The 19,375-nt window shown below is 36.6% G+C and overlaps 1 protein-coding gene across 1 annotated transcript; it reads right to left on the bottom strand.

Moving 5' to 3' along the window:
• Nucleotides 1-232: 232 nt before the first annotated feature.
• On the bottom strand, nt 233-18,713 carry LOC139126684 (uncharacterized). The gene is made up of 6 exons (XM_070692736.1): nt 18,401-18,713; nt 17,693-17,795; nt 6,930-7,075; nt 3,891-5,154; nt 3,706-3,750; nt 233-3,262 (listed from the first exon to the last, which is right to left on the bottom strand). The coding sequence occupies exons 3-6, from the start codon at nt 7,056-7,058 to the stop codon at nt 3,000-3,002; spliced, it is 1,701 nt and encodes a 566-aa protein (XP_070548837.1). The 5' UTR covers nt 7,059-7,075; nt 17,693-17,795; nt 18,401-18,713; the 3' UTR covers nt 233-2,999.
• Nucleotides 18,714-19,375: the final 662 nt, after the last annotated feature.

The following is a 19,375-nucleotide window of genomic DNA, read 5'->3' as shown; positions in this document are numbered from 1 at the left end:
AAATCATTAAGTCTAGCCCTAGCGAAACGAAAGCAAAGCCACGCAAAACCGTATAAAATCTTCTTGTTCAAATTGCAATTCCTCCAGTCCCAGTCTCGTCCGTGATCTGCAATGGGTTATGAAGATTTTATGAACTTTAATGAAGTGCTCCCTTAACGATGAAATAAACACGTTGTTCGGGTTTGATAGAACCAGATGGTGGCATTAGTGACAAACAAACAAACACGTGTAATTTGCCGTCTGTATATACCTAAAACTTACTTTTATTTTGTCTAATAAAATGTCAATCTAAATATACATTACAAAAGATTGTGACCAAAGAAATTATGCCAAATATCAATGCTTTCACGTACACATACGCACACGAACTGTCACTAAATGCTGACTTGAGTTTAGATATCCATCTAGGTTTTGTGAATTTCAAAAGAGAACACAAGAAAAATGCACAAGATCTACATTTACATATTTAACAATGGTAGTGTATCTGCATCTGCAATATATCTGACATCAGAAATGATAGCAGTGATGCGTAAAATGCTTCATCATCAATTCGTGACAAACTGTATCAAGAGTGTGAAATTCAAATCATACTGACATGCATTTTATATTGATAGAGACAACTATCTACAACTATGTATTGTAATTATTTTCACTTTTGTTCCTGTGACTCTGAACTTTTGTGCAGACAATACAATGACATTACTGACTTGTCCGGCTCGAAGTACGAACATTATTTAGGCAAAAAAAAGAAAAGAAAAAAAGAAATGTTTCTGGTAAGCGCGCGCGTCACCTGAACAACAGCGCGTCACTTTTTTCCGGTTTTGTGGCCGGCGGCCGCGGCAAACTACGTACTGATTGCTATGACACCAAACCAAAACGGCTGAAGAGAAAGAGAAAATTCTTTGGGGTGCATGATCAGTGACTGCATGAGCAGTATATATGTGACTATATTGATAAAACTATAAAACTGAGTCTGACCCTCCTCCCTCCCTTGAGGAAAAGAAATCGCGTCGCCGCACCATTTTTTCAAGAAAGACCTGACCAGGAACATTTCTTTTTTTCGGCCTTATACTACCTGTCCTAATGTTTTCCGTAAATATGAATTGTCATATTGACATGCGTTTTGTCAAAAATACAAATAGCCTAAATGACTAATATGTGTTGCTAAATATCTATCTGAATAGATAGTATGTTAAGGCAATTTTAAAATCATTCAAAAATCTTGCATAATACAATTAAGTCTGCTACAAATAACTATGTCATTAAAACGTTGATTGATAAACCATAATCAATATTGGCATAATTAACCACCTTCATTGATTAACATGTACTTTGGCTGAAAATGCAATAAAAGAATTAAAAGCTTCGCTAAAATATATATTAAACACAAACCAAACTTTTACAAGTAACTTTGTCATCAAAAGCATGTTCATCTACCTCAATCACTATTGGAATAATCAACTGCTGGCTACATTGATTTACATCTGGTTTGGTTGAGAAACATAATAACAGAAATTAAATATTCAGTATAATATGTGCAACAACACAAGAAAAGTTGGCTTTCCTAAAACTACGTTATAAAGAAGAAAGAATTTGACAAAATCTATTCAGGTATACCTATGGAATATTCTTATAAGTAAACAGAGAAGGATTGATCAATTGATAGAAATCATTTAGCCCACGGCACTGTAATGACAACTAATGGTATTCTTACTTTTATCGTTAATGAACTTTTATTTTGTCTAACAAGAGCCTATCCAAGCAATCATTTGAACGCTTAATTAATTGAAAATCAAATCCTCAGAAATGTGTTATAGCTTTAAGAATTGAAGGCGCATTGTGAATAAACGACAATTTTTTTTAAAAAAAAACAGCTGTAACATTCTTTAAAGTTTTAAGTATAGTGGAATAAAAAGTAAAAGCAGACACCAAAATCCTATAATGATCTATCAAACGCTCTATCCTACACCTCTTTACGGCTCCCAGGAACACACTTTAGAGTTTGGTTATTATTTAAATGTGTAATGAAGGAAAAAAGGAAACAATATATGTTCGATCAGTATTATACTACTGTTGATTGAATCGTTGTGCAGGAAATTCGATTTAAATCATAGAATAAATCAATTATATCCTACAATGTCCCGATGCATCACGTTAAAAGTATTAGTATTCAAACGTTCAATAACATTATAGAATCTGCTGGATTCGTTTAGCAAACGCTGAGACTTGCATTACAATACGGTTATTTAGGTTTCGTAGGTATGCCGAAGCCTTACAATTTCTCCGGAATGATAATTAAGTCACTAACTTTATTTTCTTAATTTGCTGTGCCCGAGTTACGTTCATATCATTTTATTTTTCTTTAATTTTATTCTATCAAGAGTCATCGTAAAAATAACAAAGCAGTCGAAGTATAATGACAATCATACCTTTTCTTCAACAAAATGAAACGGAAATATTTATATCAAGAAATACCAGCAACACATGTCAAAAGCGCACACAATATGAGGTAAAAAGCTCCTTTCCAACCAAAAAACCTAACTTGTAGAAGGAAGAATTGGCATGGTTTAATATTATGCATGAAATCATAAATATGTCTAGCGATAACTCACCGGATGACTTAAACTGGTGACAGCAGTTTTTGGCACATTGTGACACATTTTCTGCTATTGGAGAATTTACTTCAAGGAAACTTAAACCGATATTACCAATTATGCTGCCATAAATAGGCAATATCAATATGGTAGTCCACAGAACGTTGAATTAATTTCTCTCGAAACAAATTATAACCATATTTGAATCTTGCAAGTGAGTTTTTACATAGTTCTCTGCAAAATTATTTTTAAAAAATGCTCATTTCTAAATCTGAAAATGTAATAAGTATATCTCGGCTTGACATATCTATCCCAATCTTAAAGTAAACACCTCAAATAATCTATAAAATACACTGTCAATGTAACCTTGAAGGCTTTCATTCAAATCTATACGACATGGCTGTTTCACTTTGTTTGTAGGTATCCATTGATCAGATCAACCAATGGCATTCTGTGCATTCGACTGAATACTTTTTTGAGCAGATCCAGGTCCTTCTCTGATACGTAGCCGCGCTCGCGTAGATGGCGGAAGACATCATAGGGTCGTCTGAGGTTCTCTGCATCATATTTGCTGATTTGTGTTGTCAGTAGATTAATCATATGACTCTTGTCTTCTTCTGTCAGGTGCTCTTGCAGTTTATAGAATAGCTCTGACAGACCATCAATATCTGTAACACAATTCATGAAAACAGGATTTCATCATAACTTGCGTACAATATAATTCTCACTGTGTGCTCCAGTAATACGGAATTAATTAGATTTAATCTATAGGATACTTTAGAATTTTCATTTTTAAGAATAAATAGTGAAGTAGATCCACGTTTTCGCCGACATAAAAGATTAAGAAACATTTTAGAATCTAGCATGAACAGGTTTCTGAGAAGGCTAATATGCATGTATATAATATTATGTAGAAATCATGAAATCTTCATTTTCTGCAGCATTATTCGATATTAAATTACACTATAGATTATTTTGGTAAAATATCGACTGACACAACACTGCTTGCAAGATGCAAACAATTGAATTGAAGAGAACGTTCGCGTGTCAGACTAATACTGTTTTGGTTGACTAATGTATATTCAATTTTAATGAAGGAATTATAGATTACCTTTACGTCTGGTTCCTTCAGAATTGTCTGAGTCAACTTCCTGTCCTATAATCGATAAAAGTCGAGAGGATTAACGTATTAACCAAAATTACTTTATTCTGAGATAGCACATATTTAAAACATCGTTCATGCAGGTGAAAATAGTTCAACGTTAAATGTAATGATACTTATGACTGTATACTTACCTTTCCCATACCACATATTCAAGTTAGAATCCTTCAAAGGCAATGCACTTCTCGGACAGATGGCTGTCATTTTCTCTTCTGAGATAGGAACACACCTGTCGTCTACATCCTCGCCAAGAGGAAGTAGTTCTCCCAACTTGTGATTTGGACACTGACACTTGAGAGAGGCGTTGTACATCACGGTAGGAGTGTAGTTTGTGATGACCACTTTTAAATCTTCCTCAATCAGTTGCCTTACGTTGCTTACGTGCTTTGGCTGTGGTGGAGATGGATGCTGATCGCTGGTTGGAATAACCAGAATCTTTAATTGGATATCAGCATCTTCCTTGCACAGGGTTAAATGAAAATCATCGTGAGGGAAATACAGGCGAGCCATGTGTTTTCTCAACACTACTTTACAGTCAGTCCAACGTCTTATGCATCGAATCAGTAAACGGTAAAACAGGCCTTCGGGCAGAAAATTGCCAATGAAGTGGAAGTACAGCTGACAACACACTGAACTGCCTGCTGGGAAAATAGCGCTATTCTTGCCTTTTGCATCCTTTTGCATCAGGCTTGGCAGATAATACATCCGCTTTTCTCTTGGCTTTAATGGCATCTCACAAATGATGTCATACAGTTCCATCATTTTCAGAAGGATTGCCTTGTCTTCCTGTCGGCCGTGACGTTTCAGAAGATAATCTAACAAATCATCGTGTAATCTGCCTTCACAATGCAACTCGTTAATCTGACTACTAAGTTGTGCGGGGACATCTAGCTCATCCTTGTAAGTAATTGATTGGTTGATCAGTATCTTGAAAAGACTCACCAACCAACCGACATCCAAGATCACAGTGTTTTCCAGCTCAGGTACTGCCTTATGGTAAAGTAGTTCCCCGACACTGTGATAAAAATCAAGAGCTTCGATGACTTCCGCTTCTTTCATTTTCATCCTCTTCCCTACATCCTTCACTTCATCCAGAGATATTTTCTCCTTTCGCAGTTTCCTCAACGAAAGTTCCAAAAGTATCCACTTTGCTGACACTGCACCAAGAAAAAGGTACTCCTTTGCCAACTCCTGTATCTTCAGTCGAAGGGTTTCAACTGCAGGATCTGCAATGGAGCCATCTTTTTTTCTGGACTTGTTATCAATTGCAATCATGCCGACGAGGTGGGCATTTACTGCTTTAGTAGCATGCTTAGCCAAGTATTCCTTTATCTCAAGAAGGCGTTTTTGGGCTACTTCGTTGACGTCCACAGCTGCAACACCTTTAGCTGTGTTTTTCTGTTATTGGAGTAATAAAGGTTTCTTTAATTTCATAATTCAATATAGTTTTACAATATATTATTATAGCAAATCCGTCATGCTCTCAAAGTAAAAAAATCAAATGAAGTACACCTGATATGAACCTTACTAACAATTCGACTTTGAATTTCATTGGTTATAAGAGCTAGTTTCACAAGCATCTAGTCAACGAAGCACGATTATATAACTTGAAACAATCATTCTTTTGAATTAGAATTTTTAGAATTCTAGTACATTAGATTAGTCAATAATTAAAGAAAGAAGATTAGGTCACCGTGCTTGATTTCTACGAAACGACGAAGGACGAAAAGTATTCAAATCTGATGTAAAAAGCCTTTCATTTCAAGTTCATGCAATGGAAACGAAGTGTTTATTTTCTTATTGTGTAATGACACACAAAATAAAAACCTCAAACAGTGAAGGTTCCTAATTTATAAAAAGAAGGGAAAACGATGTGAATAAATTGAAAAATTTACTTTTTTTATATCTACGTTATTGCACCTAAATTTCAAAAATTTAAAATTTGAATATTACAATCTCCTAGTATTGTCAATTTTGTCTTTTCCTGCTCTTTAACTTCTCACTATTTGGCAAAATATCAAGGAACTCACAAAGTGTATACTTTCGCGCGGTCGTTGTTTCGGCCGCCCTTCAACAGGTATCATTTATCCAGCGGATTTTGTGTCTAACATATCAAAAACTCAGCTACTGCATTTACAAATGACAAAAGTATAAATCTCAACTGAAAAAAAATCTATTTAAGATCTTGACTAGAGATTTAGGGCTATGCAAACTGCTGATTGCATCTCTATAGCCACTGCAGAATATGTGCGTCGTAAACACTTAGCGTCGAACAGATGCACATATATTTGTGCAATGCGTGTTAAGTTTTTTTGCTCCTATATCCTTCAGAAAAATATATATGTAGTGAGACTGTAGACTTAATGCGCAATGGGATTTGTGGAAATTATTTTCGGTTCATAATCAAACGATAGTTATATATTTCACTATATTCTTAACGTTTATATATCTAGAAAGACATTATCGGTTAGCTATAGCAAAGTTTGAGTACTTTACGAATGTTCTGTGGTTGATAGTGTTTACGATGCATTCTCAAGACATAGAGTGAAAAGGTTTTATCATTTTAGCTGGTTATTTCAAAGATTGAGAAGAAATCATGTAGATTTTTAGCAAATCGTGATGTTACTGTTTTGTTGGGCCTAACTAATCTTTAACCATTCAATGGAACTGAACAGTTTCCAGAAAGAGGAAGACAAAATTCTAGCATTGATAAAGGTACAAAATGTCTGCTGAATTGACAAATGTCGGAATTATCCACAAGGAACCAAAATGATCTGCTGCAAAGTATTATAATCTTTGTATGTAAAAGGGGAGAAATTAAAATGTCAATAGTTTTGAAGCGTTGAAATAAGTATGACATGTTCATAAATTTCTATGTATGTTTATTTGCTTAGAACTTTACCCTTCGGATATGTTACTGTCAGAGGCAAATACGAATATATGAAATTTCGACGACAACGGTATTGTCTGTCACTGCTCAGAATTGATTAACAGAAAAGAACATTCTAAAACCATACTATACTTCAATACTAATGAATATTAAGAGCAAACTGCCAGTATCATTTGCAAGTTAGAGTAACATGCCAAATAATATTGTTTAGATAACAATGATTTAGATACCACTCGCTAAAATCTTAATAACAAACATTAAGGTAACTCTTTTGCAACCCTACCTGTCTTAGGAGGTCTTTCTTTGTTCCTAAAATGATGACGGGTGGCGCAACTGCTGTCTTAAAACTTCCGTCTGATTGCTTGAGACGAACTTCAGATCCTTGGCTTGCATGTGTGTGAATTGAATTCATCCAAAAACTAAGAAATTCTACAGAAAAGACACAGAGAACTAACGCCATAGTATACCAAATGATTTTGTACTGGTGAATTTACCTTTTCATATATTTACAACATTTCTATCCTATGTCACATTTCTTTCCTTCTTTCCTTTTTGAAAATAAAATAAAATGTATTTAATAAATCGCAGCCATCAACATGAAGTGTCATGTCTAAATCACTGTTAATAAGTAAGGCAAACGGAAATTGTGTAAAGAATATTTAAAACACAAAGTGAATCTTATACATTACAGCCCAAACATGGGACTATGTGCCCAAGGGTAGGTGACCATTGTTCCAAAAACCGGATTTTCTGTGCAAAACATGAAATTTCAAGACGTTTAATTCCAAAAGTTTTCAAGTTGAAAATAGTTCCGGTTCACTTTCAGTCCAGTGATGACTATGCGGCCCGCTACGTCATCGGCGAGTTACTATTGAATCCTATGGAGCGCGCGACGTTCGATATACGAGGCATGTAATAAAGCAAAATATCTGTGCCATTGAACCGGCAAAATGAGTTCAATGTCGTCTTACCGGACCAGAAAATTAACAGTCAAAATCAACTTTATCCATGATCTTATTATAAAAGACAACATTCCTGGCACATGAATATTCCACATTGATAAAGAATAATTAGCATAAAATTTCAACACCGAGACAATGCTCATTAATGTAATTTGCATAAATTATACAAATATGCCCCTTATCATGCACTAATAGCATCTCATGAAGATTTAAAAATTCCTTCATCTGTCACGGTGAAAGCAAGCAGTATTTTAGGTAGCATCGTGCTCTCCTTTACTTAAACAACTTTTCTGTAGTGAAGATATATTGTATTTGAAGCTATCAAGACGGCCCATCCTTGTAAAGAGCGCTTGGTTTGTGTCCTTGGTGTTCCGTAGGTGTATTAGATTTTGAGCTTAAATAATCTTTTGCGACTCATTCATTTGCTTGGTCATCTTATTTCCGTGCAATGCTAATGGCAAAAGGCGCCCTCACATTGCTGCCTACTTTGCCTAAATATGAGCAACCGCGTGCATTTGTGAACGACTTTCATTCTGGTTACTGGGTGTGTTGCTGTTTTTACACTCTTAACTCATAAACAAGCAAGTGATTGATTCGAAGAGTGTTGTCTGCGTATAGCTGATATCGATTGAAAGTTCTGGGAGGAAGCTGTCAAAATAATGCAGAGTTTGCAGGGAATTCTTGCAAAATCGTTTTTCTCTTGTTCGATTTTGTTAACTTTGCAAAGACAAGAACTAAGGAATCAATTATTGCACAGCAAAACATGGATTCCGTGACCATCTCCATCAAATCTCAGGCAAAAGGTCAGTACTGTCACAGAGACCGGAAGAGATGTAAAGAAGATGCGGCGACTTATCTGATATGGGTTCGATGACGATCGACAGCTCTTTAACTCTGACATCTTATGAATGGATACTCGGCCGTATTTTACATTCAATATGAGGAAGGGCGACAGGAATGACTGCAAGCCAGATTTAATCTCGTGCTTGAAACACAGCATCGAGAGACATTTATTTGAAAAGCGGCACGGCGTTTCTTCGAATGATAAGGTCATTCAAACTGGCTAACAAAGCAGTGAAGGCAAAGCGGAAGTAACTACAAAGAACAGAGTAACCTTGAGCATCTGAGGCTATTTCTCCCATTGAAGGAAGAAGACACTCAGGCATTCTGTGAAAGAAGGATGGGTAACAATAATCTTCACGTTAAGGGGCATCATTAGGGAGTCGTCATTATTTACGGCCTGGGGGTCTTAGGACTCTGATGGGGGTCACTCAAAAATTGAAAGCAAGGGGGTTGCTCAAAATATGGAGAGAAAGAAGGGGTGACTCAATTTTTAGTGCAAAATAAATTGAAACAACTCTCAAATTGCACCATTGCATACATTAATTTGTCAAAAATTTTGACGCGAGAGGGGGAGGACACCCCTCTCGTGCTCTCCCCTTTGGATGTTCTAACAGTTTTACAAAAGTAAAAATCCAAATTAGAAACACCTCTCAGATTGCACAAGACTGCACCATTGCATACATCAATTTCTCAAAATTTTCACAGGATCTAGGATAAAACTGAATGGGTGTGAATTAATCCTTAATTATCAAAGAAACATATATTTGAATTGATTTCAGTTCAGTAACCATTTTAATATTTAACCATACCGTAATTCAGGCTTTTCATTCAGAAGCTGGCAGCTGGGGAAATTATACGGCTGGCGAGGTTGCAAAAAAAAACTAATGAACCGACTAAAAATATACTGACTCTGACTGTCGGTCCTCTAATATCGTCTTCGAAAATGTAAGATTATACAAATGACACTAGAAGATCAAAGATTTTCCATTCCTACATATTCTTTTGTCTTCAATCGCTGGCAAACTGAGAACTGTTTTTGACAAAATTTATTGTCATTGTTTTATTTTGTTGAATATCGTGACTTAAACACTGATCACGCAAAAAAATGTAATAAAAATACCATCGCTCAATGTCACTTCTAAACAGTTTTACCTATTGCAAAATAAATTGAAACACCTCACAGATTGCACCATTACACAAATCAATTTCTCAAAATTTTCGAGGCAAGATAGGGGACACCCCCTGACACTCTCCCCTCAGCCTCTCGCGTGTTTTCTCCCCATCGTACTTTAAGTCAGATATCCTGTCATGATACCATCCAATTTAAACAATGCTATATGGTTGGATACTGGTTATAACGTGAGATTTTATAAATATTTTGTTGTGACTTTGAATTTCATTTTGTTGTTTTCACCTTTTCCAACCGTACGATAATCGGATAATTTAGCACGGTACACCATGATTCGAAAGATCATTACTATTGCTATATTTTTATCAGGTTTAAAAATACAAGTATTTATATTTAACTTTTCTAAGTGGGGACAGTCAAAATTTTCAGTGTTGGAGAGGCGGTTTACTCAAATTCATCATGGTTGGTGGGGGTGGGGTTACTCAAAATTTCAAAGTTTCCGATTAAATTCCGCCGATCCCTCCCTTCTGTAAATCATGACGCCTCCCTTACCACGAACTTTGAACTCCATGGTTGCGATGAGCACAAAAAATGTATAGCTGTTTCAGAAAGACATTCGGGATATATTTTCCCGTAGAATTTTGAGAATGTGACATTAATCTCGAGACGGACAGTAAATAGATTGTCGCTGTACTTTCTCACGCGTGCTTGCAATGAACGCAGAAAACAAACGCCCGCGAACGCTCTTATGGTAGAGAGCAACTCTGAGACTGATAGTCGGTGATTTAGAGAAAGTTTGTTGGCCGTTCTATGACTTTTTCCCGGTTTCCGCTGTTTCATCACACGGTCCGTGATGTTGAGAAGAAACTTGTTACAATGAAATATTCATCGTCAAAGGCAATAATGCATTACATCAGTGCAATCTGTTTGTGTCAGGCACATGCGCAGCAAACTTAAAGTTAATGTTAAACTACATGATTTTTAAACTTTAAATATCTTTTATCCCTTGCAAATGTCTTGAATTTTGTCCCGGCAGCTCGTCCTCAGGTGACGAGTCGCCTTGGCAAAATGCTATCTGTCAAATAACACTCTCTACTCATGTCTTTTGGAAGAAAAACGGGCCGCCCAATGGGTGACCTTTTAATTATAAACCGTAACTACCAAGTTATTCATCAAATTGTTGATCCATAATACGCAGCACAAAATGTGTGCCTTACAATACTCATTCTGCTAATAACTGTAAATTACAATAGCTTACAGTGTAACTTCTTTTAAGCGTTAAAATCTATTTACGATTGACATTTTCTTTCGATTCTTGCAATTTTCTCATGTGTGTTTTGAAGTTTGTTAATGATAGCTCTTAGGTTAGAATAAGGGTATTCATATGTTAATAAGCGACGTCAAGCTCACATCAAAACGCGAGGTATTTTGTCTTTAGCCTGCGCTTATGAAATCACGATGTCATTAGCAAAATTTCAAAAGTAATAATTATACTTCTACTTGTGACCGCAGAAAGGTATCAGATAAAACTGATCCCACCCTGATATGGGTCTTTCGAGCCTCGGTCATGCGACATACGGTCCCGCACATACTCGAAATCTACCGCCGTACAACCCTTGTCATTAAAACTCGTATCTGGGCCGTAAAGATTATTTTATTATATAAGGTCTTTTATTCAGTGATTTAAGGCCATCGGCCCAATACACTCTAACATTACATGAAGGAAAGTACATAAATTGACAGGTACATAGTACAAAATACAAAAACATACTCAACAGTCTTAGTACTGTTCAGTAGTCTCTTTTCTTAATTTCATAGCGTGAAATGTAAATGCTGCTAGACGCTGAATTATATTAGGATCAAGTGATTGCATCAGAGATATGAATTTTCTCTCTGTCGGAGGATTGAAATAATAACGGGGAATATATTTCACCCTTAAACTATCGAAAAAGTTACACAGTAAAACAAAGTGGTACTCGTTTTCAACCTCGTTCCTATCGCATAACAAACATATTCGTTCATGTACATCATTTTTTAGTTTTCTATCTGTTTCAATTCGTAAGTGATGAGAAGAGCATCTTAGACGAGCTAGCATAACCATATGTATCTTAATTTTCACAGTGGAAAGATACTTTTCCGGTATAAGAGAGCTCTTAAATTCCCGATAACATGAAAGTTTGTCAAGAGTACATATTTCACTGTACCAGGTATTATACAAATAACTTTTAAAATTCTCTATAAAAGTACTCATAAAAATGCTCTCATCAAGAACTTCCTGGTTATCCCATACATCATGTAGATTACACAGATAAAGTAGATTTTTCACATGATGTACCCATGTGGGTTTTAACCTCGTACCAGACTTGTCAATATGATAAAGCATCTGGTAACATTTCTTTGGATAGCGATCGTTTGGCATTCTTAAAAGCCTGCACCAATATTTCACACATTTTTTCGCTATATGCAGATAAATAGGATATCTGCCACACTCACCTAAAATGGCAACATTTGGTGTGTTACATGAGACTCCTAAGAATAGCTTACATGCTAGATACTGGATTCTTTCTAGGTAATCGTATTGTGTGTATCCCCATACTTCTGAACCGTATGTAAGGATTGGTAAGACCATGGCATCAAAAATCTTAAAATATACATCACATGAGAAAGAGCCTGTCTTTTTACTCGCTCTATGTATACTCAAAAGCACTTTTTTAGCTTGTTGTGCTAGTGTTTTCGTAGCCACAGACCAGAAAGTCTACAAGAAAACATAACACCCAGGTACTTGTAATAGGATACAACATTAACACTATCACCATTGAAAAACCACTTTTCGTGTTTTGAAAGATATCCTCCAGCTTTAAAAACAACAATTTTCGTCTTTTTCAGATTGACTGTCATTTTCCATTTACTACAATAACTACTCAAACAGTTAAGAAGACGTTGTAAACCAATAATTGTGTCTGAAAAGAGAACTACATCATCAGCGAAAAGTAAACACAATATTTCAGTCAAATCAGGAGAGAGTTGAATACCACGTTGTCCACTGTTTTGTATCTCATGTGTCAACTCGTTAATGAAAAAGGAAAACAAAAATGGACTGAGCAACATCCTTGTCTGACACCGACAGGGCAACTAAAGTACTCTGAATATTGCATATTTGTACGTACACAAGATTTGACTTCTTTATAGACAGCATTCAACATTTTGAACATTTTTCCCTTTACACCACCCTGTAAGAGTATAAACCACAGTCTTTGACGTTCAACAGTATCAAAGGCTTTAGAAAAATCAACGAAGGCACAATAAAATTTTCCACGTTTTCTTGATAGATATTTCTGAATAACAGACTGTAAGATAAAGATGTTATCTATCGTAGAATAACCGTGTCGAAAACCTGCCTGAGTTTTCATCAATCTTCCCAATGCTTCAGCCCAAAAGTGAGACGACTATTCAAAATAGAAGTGAAAATTTTACTAAAAACACTTAACAGGGATATACCTCTGTAGTTTTCGGGAGAGTCGGCTGAACCGCTTTTATATAGGGGACAATAATTGCTTTCGACCAATCTTTTGGAAAGATACTTGCGTCAAAAAGTCTATTAAACAGGACATTTAAGTAAGGTATCAAAAAAGAACTTGTAGATTTAAAAAACTCCCCTAAGAGCAAATCAGGACCCGCTGCTTTACCATTTTTCAGTTTTCTGATTGCCTTTTCTATTTCATCATTAGTAATCGGCCCATTGAGAATATCCCAATCTATATCATTTACAGGCTCATCTGCTGAACTCAAGGTACTTCTAAAGTCGTCAGACAGAGGAAAATCATCTTCAACAGATACATTTTCTACAAAAAGGTTTCTAAAATAATCATAAAATACTTCTGGTGTAATATTACAAGTCTTTTGAAAAATACGAATAGACGTAGCACGTCTCACAGTCATCCAGAATTGTTTTGAATCTGTGAAGGCAAGAACACCCAGTTTTGCCTTCTGCTCACTAAAGAAATTACGTCTTTTGTTTCGGCAGGTATTTCTGAACTCATCCCTAGCGTCTTTGTAAAGATTCAACTCCGTTGTATCACTCTTGTTTCTAAATTTTCTCAGTAAACCATACTTCTTTTCTTCAAAAAAGCACACTCTTTATCAAACCAAGGAGGTTGCTGCCTCTGATTTGACATGGGCAACGAAGCCTCCTTAACCATATTGCATTGTTCTGCTACACTCATAAGAGCATCATGTACATTTTCAATTAAATTGTTTACATCAACAGAAAGATCTAAAAATTTATCTTCGAAATGATGATTTTTCATATATATTGTAATTGGCTTGAAAATTCCCAACTTTTCTCAGGACGCCAGGTGCATTTTTGTAAAACATGGTCACCCATATGTACTACACTCCTTGTATTTGGTTTCAATGGCATAAAGGTTGCTGCTAAAGAAAATGACATAGGAAAATGGTCTGATTCGCTACGTAGTTCAATGGAAAAGTTTTGACATTTGTGAAAAGATCTGAAGACGCCAATGTGTAATCAACCACACTTGTTCCAGCATTGGCAACACATGTGAATTCTCCTTTGTTTGCATCGAAACCAACTCTACCATTCAAAATATGCAAATTGTAGGTACAACATAATGACAACAGTGAACGTCCATACAAATTTACATCTTTGTCTTTTGACACTCGTACCATATCGAAAGGGTCATTGTCATAACCATATGTGGAATCTATTACATACTCTGGATTGTCATTCATAATATAATCAGGTCTTCACCAGTTCTGGCATTGAAATCACCAGTAACAATAATGTACACTTCTGGAAGATTTGTAAGAATATCAGACAATTCATTTTCAAGTAATTCGATGCCATCTGTAGAAGACAAGTTGTCATAAACTTTTGAATAGCGTGGTGAGATATACACACAACAAAACAATACATCTTTTTCAAGGGCAAAAATATTGCCATTAAACAATAAGAAAACACAGTCATGAAGCTTTGATTCAATATGTTTAACGTATGGAACTAGATTGTTTCTAATTATTGTACATACACCACCCGGATAACGACCAATATTTGTAGTTCTCTTACGTATCTTGTTAAAAACATGAAAACCTGGAAAATTTGTGTCAAACTGATACACACTTTCTGACCATGTTTCAATGAAAGATACAACATCAAAGTTCAGAACATAGTTAGCAAAATCGAAGCACAATTTATTTTCGAAACCTTGTACATTCCAAGTTAAGAATGATACCGTGTCTAAGTTTGGGCCGCGGCCGAGTCCCTAGTCCGTTCTAGCTTGCATCCTGTTCCGTAGTCTTGTCTGTGGAGTTGCAAATTACTGTTCACAGTCGTTTCATTCTGTACCGAACTTTCATTGTCACTTGTCCTCTTGTCAGAAATTTTCAATTTGCCGTTCTTGTAGTATCCATATTTGCCTTGCTTTCTAAGGTCTGCCAAAGTTTTTCGTTGTCGCTTCGTTAAGTCGTTGCCGATGCCTACTCCGATATCTCTCAATTTCTGCCTTGCTCTCAGTGCGGTTAATTTATCGTCAAAATGATGGAACTTTACGACGATTGGACGAGGTTGATCTTTCCAGTTCACCGATACACGATGCGCTCGAACTACATCCCTGTCATCCCATATCTTATCGTTTGCCTTTTCATTCAAGATCGTAACAACTTTCTTCTTGCACTGTTCAAAAGTCTCTCCTTCTTCTTCGCTGACACCATATAACCGGGCGTTGTCTCTTCTCGAAAAAGACTCTAATCTGTCAGTATCATCTTCCAGACTATCTAACCGTTCGCAAATGTCGTCAAGTTTTTGCGATACTGCAGCAAGATCATAGCCAGTAACACGGTTATCTTCTTTCAGTTCGTTGATTTCTGACTGGATTGATTGAACAGATTTCTTTACGTCACTGAATTCGTTTTTCAAAGTAGAACACGAAGTTTTCAGTTCGGATTGGTTATTTTTCAAGTCCTGCATTTCTTGCCTTAGTTCTCTTCCTGTTTTCTTCATTTCTCTGAGTATTTCTTCTTTCAGTGACTCCATTGCTTGGATGATATCCTTTTCTGGCCCGGGATTGAGCTCTATATCACCCGCTAGTTGCAACAATCGCATAACAAACGGCATGCCAAGATCGGAGCAATCAGTGGTTGTAAACATGGATAGCGCCATGTTCCGCACCTGTATCGCACAACATTCCGATGTCGGTCTTTGAGGAGTGCAGCTTGAACTCTTCCAAAATGAACTTTCAGTTGTCAAACTCGACTGACAGAAATTTGTTGTTACATGTAGAAGCCATAATCTTCCACTGTCTTCCATCCACTGCCAGTATAGATTTGTTGTGTAGATCAGTAGACCTGCACCAACAATAGTGAAAGTACATACCATGAAGCAGGCCATGAGGCGGTACGCCAACTCATTTGCATACGCCCATGTCGTTGTTGGGCAGTAAAAATCGACGGATACGTTTCTCCAATTTCTTGGTTGGACAAAACAGCCTATCCGAATTCTCCAAGCACCAATGTCGAGACCCATTCTTCATGGAGTTTGCCAAACGACTTTGAATCAAAATACTCACCGACTAGTTGTACAAACTAGCGTTTTTCTCAGAGCGACGCAGACATGTAACCTGTCACTTTGACGCTTGTCACGTGACCCCGTAAAGATTATTTTATTCGCATGCATATAAAATATTTAACAGCCATATTGAAAATAATACCTCGACATATCAACTTTTTTACTTATTAGCAAATGCTGTCAGACGACCCAGTGCGTTCCAAAATCATAAAAATCGCATCATCAAGAGTATGTCAACCTACAGTACGTGTATCGCATAATCAGCCGCACTTTTTGCATCCCCATCCCCATCGCATCACATCAATATTTTCCTACATCGCATAAGCATCGCATCCGCATCGCATCATTGTCGCAGCCCAAGGATGTATAGCATCGCATCGCATCAATATTTTCTTGCATCGCATATGCACCTCATACGTATCGCATACGCATCGCATCATTATTTTCCTACATTGCATCGCATCAACAGGGAAAAAGTAGATCGCATCATTTTAGCAGCAGAGGATACATTGCATCGCATCGATCGATCATCTCAGGTAGAATCGCATCCCCGGCCGGGATCGCAGCTCGATAAAGGCACATCTCATCGAAAGTACACTTTATTCAATCGGTCACATTTTACCGGTTTAAAACCAAGGTTGAATTCGTAAAAAATGAATTTTGTAAATGAGTAGTAAGTCTGTCGTCCCTTTCTTAAATTCTTTTCTTTGAGAAAAGTTTTCTATTCGTAACAAAGGTATTCCATTTATTTTTCATTTCAAAAAAGTTTTCTGACGTGATAAGTGTTTTAATTTTTGATGGAACTATTACCTACCGACCTGGTTGACATGATAATAGTATTTCTGTAAAACAATTTTACGGACAATATCCGACATCTATATATGGAGATAATGGTTATTTATATCGAATGTTCTATGTTGAAACAAATTTGCCGATGTCGCAATTTATTGCAAAAAGATAAATCTTGACTTGTAGACATAAGCATATAATTCGTACAAAACCATTACGACAGTACGACATTACTAATTTATCGTCACATATCGGTCAAAGCAATGTTGGGTTTTACAGCTATAGACTGAAGTGTCAAAGTCGGCCTCAGAACATTTCATTTGATTATCAACACGTAAATTGTTAGATTTTACCACCATTAAATATGGAAAACAAACGTTTTGGAATGTCTGTTGAGGTACGATTTGATTATTTCTATACATCGAGTACGTTCGATCTTTCCCAATAATGACGCAAGTTGACAACATTGATGCAATTTTTACAAGCAACGACTGATGCGTATGCCATATGACGCACAAGCGATCGCTGAATGATGCCGTGCCGATGTGACCAATCAGCGCGGCGATATGTAGACGATGCGATGCGTATGCAAAGTGATGTGATTGGTTATGAGATACGCGCACCGTATATTCACTCGCCTGACATGTGACAACCGAGACCCTGGAAGAATAGAGAAACAAAGAGCTTCAGATTGACCGTCAAACACTGCAGTCTGAATCATTGCCACCTTAGGTACTTACGCTTTACCGTCCAATATTCACCATCACCGACAGGCAAAGTGTCGTCAAGAGACTTGGTGAGATCAGTTGCAAGAATGTAGATGACCCGACTTGCGAGGAATACCTGAGAGAGAGAGAGGGAGAGAGACAGAGAGAGAGGGGGACGAGGAGGGAGGGAGACAGAGCACAGAGACAGACAGAGAGACAGATATGCATGAAATGCTGTTTATGGAAATCGTAAAAAATTAAGTTTTTCAATTATATTATTCAATAATTATTTCTACCTTTGATGTAAAAGGCCCACGTCACTGAGATAAGTCAATTATTATTAAGTCAATAAGAAAGTCAAGTATTATTTTAACTTTATCTCAACCATGCATCATGCTATTTTGATATGTTCGGCACTAGTAAATATTTCATCACCAATAAATCTCTCAAAATAAATATAAAATCGATTACTTTATCGGTGAAGTTTCCATTTTTATTGCCCATATAATAAGCTTACCATCGGTTGACGCAATGACAAAGCATTGTAGTGACTTCTAAGAAGACAAATGACTTGATGACAGGGAACCAAAGTATCTTTCAGATCATTGGATGATATTTTTAGTAAGAGTATGCAAAAATACAGTCAACGAGGTTTTATCTAAATTTAACTTTCATTGGGACAAGTATCTGTTTTTGAAAATTGACTCTCGAAACAAATATCACGGTAAAAATGAAACCAACCTGATGTGTGATGTAATATATACTCTGTCCTGCAAAATCCCATAAACTGAAGAATACATCTGATTCTTCACTCCTTATTCGGTGTCGGACCCGCTTTCGTAATACTGAAAACTTAACCTTTCATGAGCTTCAGATATTCGTTCTCCTTCCAGTTTTACTGCATCCAATACATCGGCAACTTCAGCTGTTGTGGTTTCCTGTGTGTTTTGCTGTGTAGCACCACTAAAGGGAACCTCGGCCATTCCGCTTATGAGGACATCTGCCAATAACTTCTGCGTTTCTATGATAGATTTATCACCTTTGTACTCGGTAGTAGACTCTACATGAAAACAATTAGATAATCACAAAATTACGTTATAAATACTTAAATCATTAAATTTCATTAAAAAGTACAACTATTCATACATCCATATCAATCGTTCCTACGATCGAGCTTTTGCATTAGGGATATGTCGTTTGAACAAACGAGGAAGCGCAAGTGTCTTTGGTAAAAGTCATTATTTCAAAAAACATACTCGTAAGTAAATGTGACTGAAAAAGATTTCCCTTTTCGTGCTCATATCTGTATTAGACTCCATTTTAATCTATGGATATGGTAGGTAAATTTAAGAAAATCAAGTGAATATAAGAGGAGTTTATTCAATGTTATCATCGCTTGGTTGGATCGTATTGCTACGAGTGAGGATGCTTGCTTCACCACACGGGTCGAAGACGAATGTGATGCGGGCCGCATCCTCATGAGTTTCAATAGTCCTGCTTCAAAATGACCTACGATTTATGTCCTAAACACATGTACCGGCCACAGTGATTGGTGTCTGCGGTCCTATAAGGTCCGCTTAAAGCTCACTGATTGGCTGGACCCTCTCTCGTAGGTCTCATTACCATGTAATGTTCATCTCACGGCACTGTGATTGGTTGACTTGTATCCTTGTGTAATATGTAGCGTTTGCTGCCTCGCAATGTAGTGTCCCATGT

Source organism: Ptychodera flava, unplaced genomic scaffold, assembly GCF_041260155.1.
Source record: "Ptychodera flava strain L36383 unplaced genomic scaffold, AS_Pfla_20210202 Scaffold_119__1_contigs__length_201995_pilon, whole genome shotgun sequence".
NCBI lineage: Eukaryota > Metazoa > Hemichordata > Enteropneusta > Ptychoderidae > Ptychodera > Ptychodera flava.
Note: the sequence above shows the minus strand (reverse complement) of the source record. Positions and strands in the feature narration are given on the sequence as shown.

Bases quoted from the DNA above. Each gene is read 5' to 3' on its own strand.
- LOC139126684 (XM_070692736.1), bottom strand. From the start codon at position 7,058: ATGAATTCAATTCACACACATGCAAGCCAAGGATCTGAAGTTCGTCTC. The intron at 5,155-6,929 runs GTAGGGTTGCAA...CTCCAATAACAG, and splicing joins AGAAAGACCTCCTAAGACAG to AAAAACACAGCTAAAGGTGT. The intron at 3,751-3,890 runs GTAAGTATACAG...TATCGATTATAG, and splicing joins GAATATGTGGTATGGGAAAG to GACAGGAAGTTGACTCAGAC.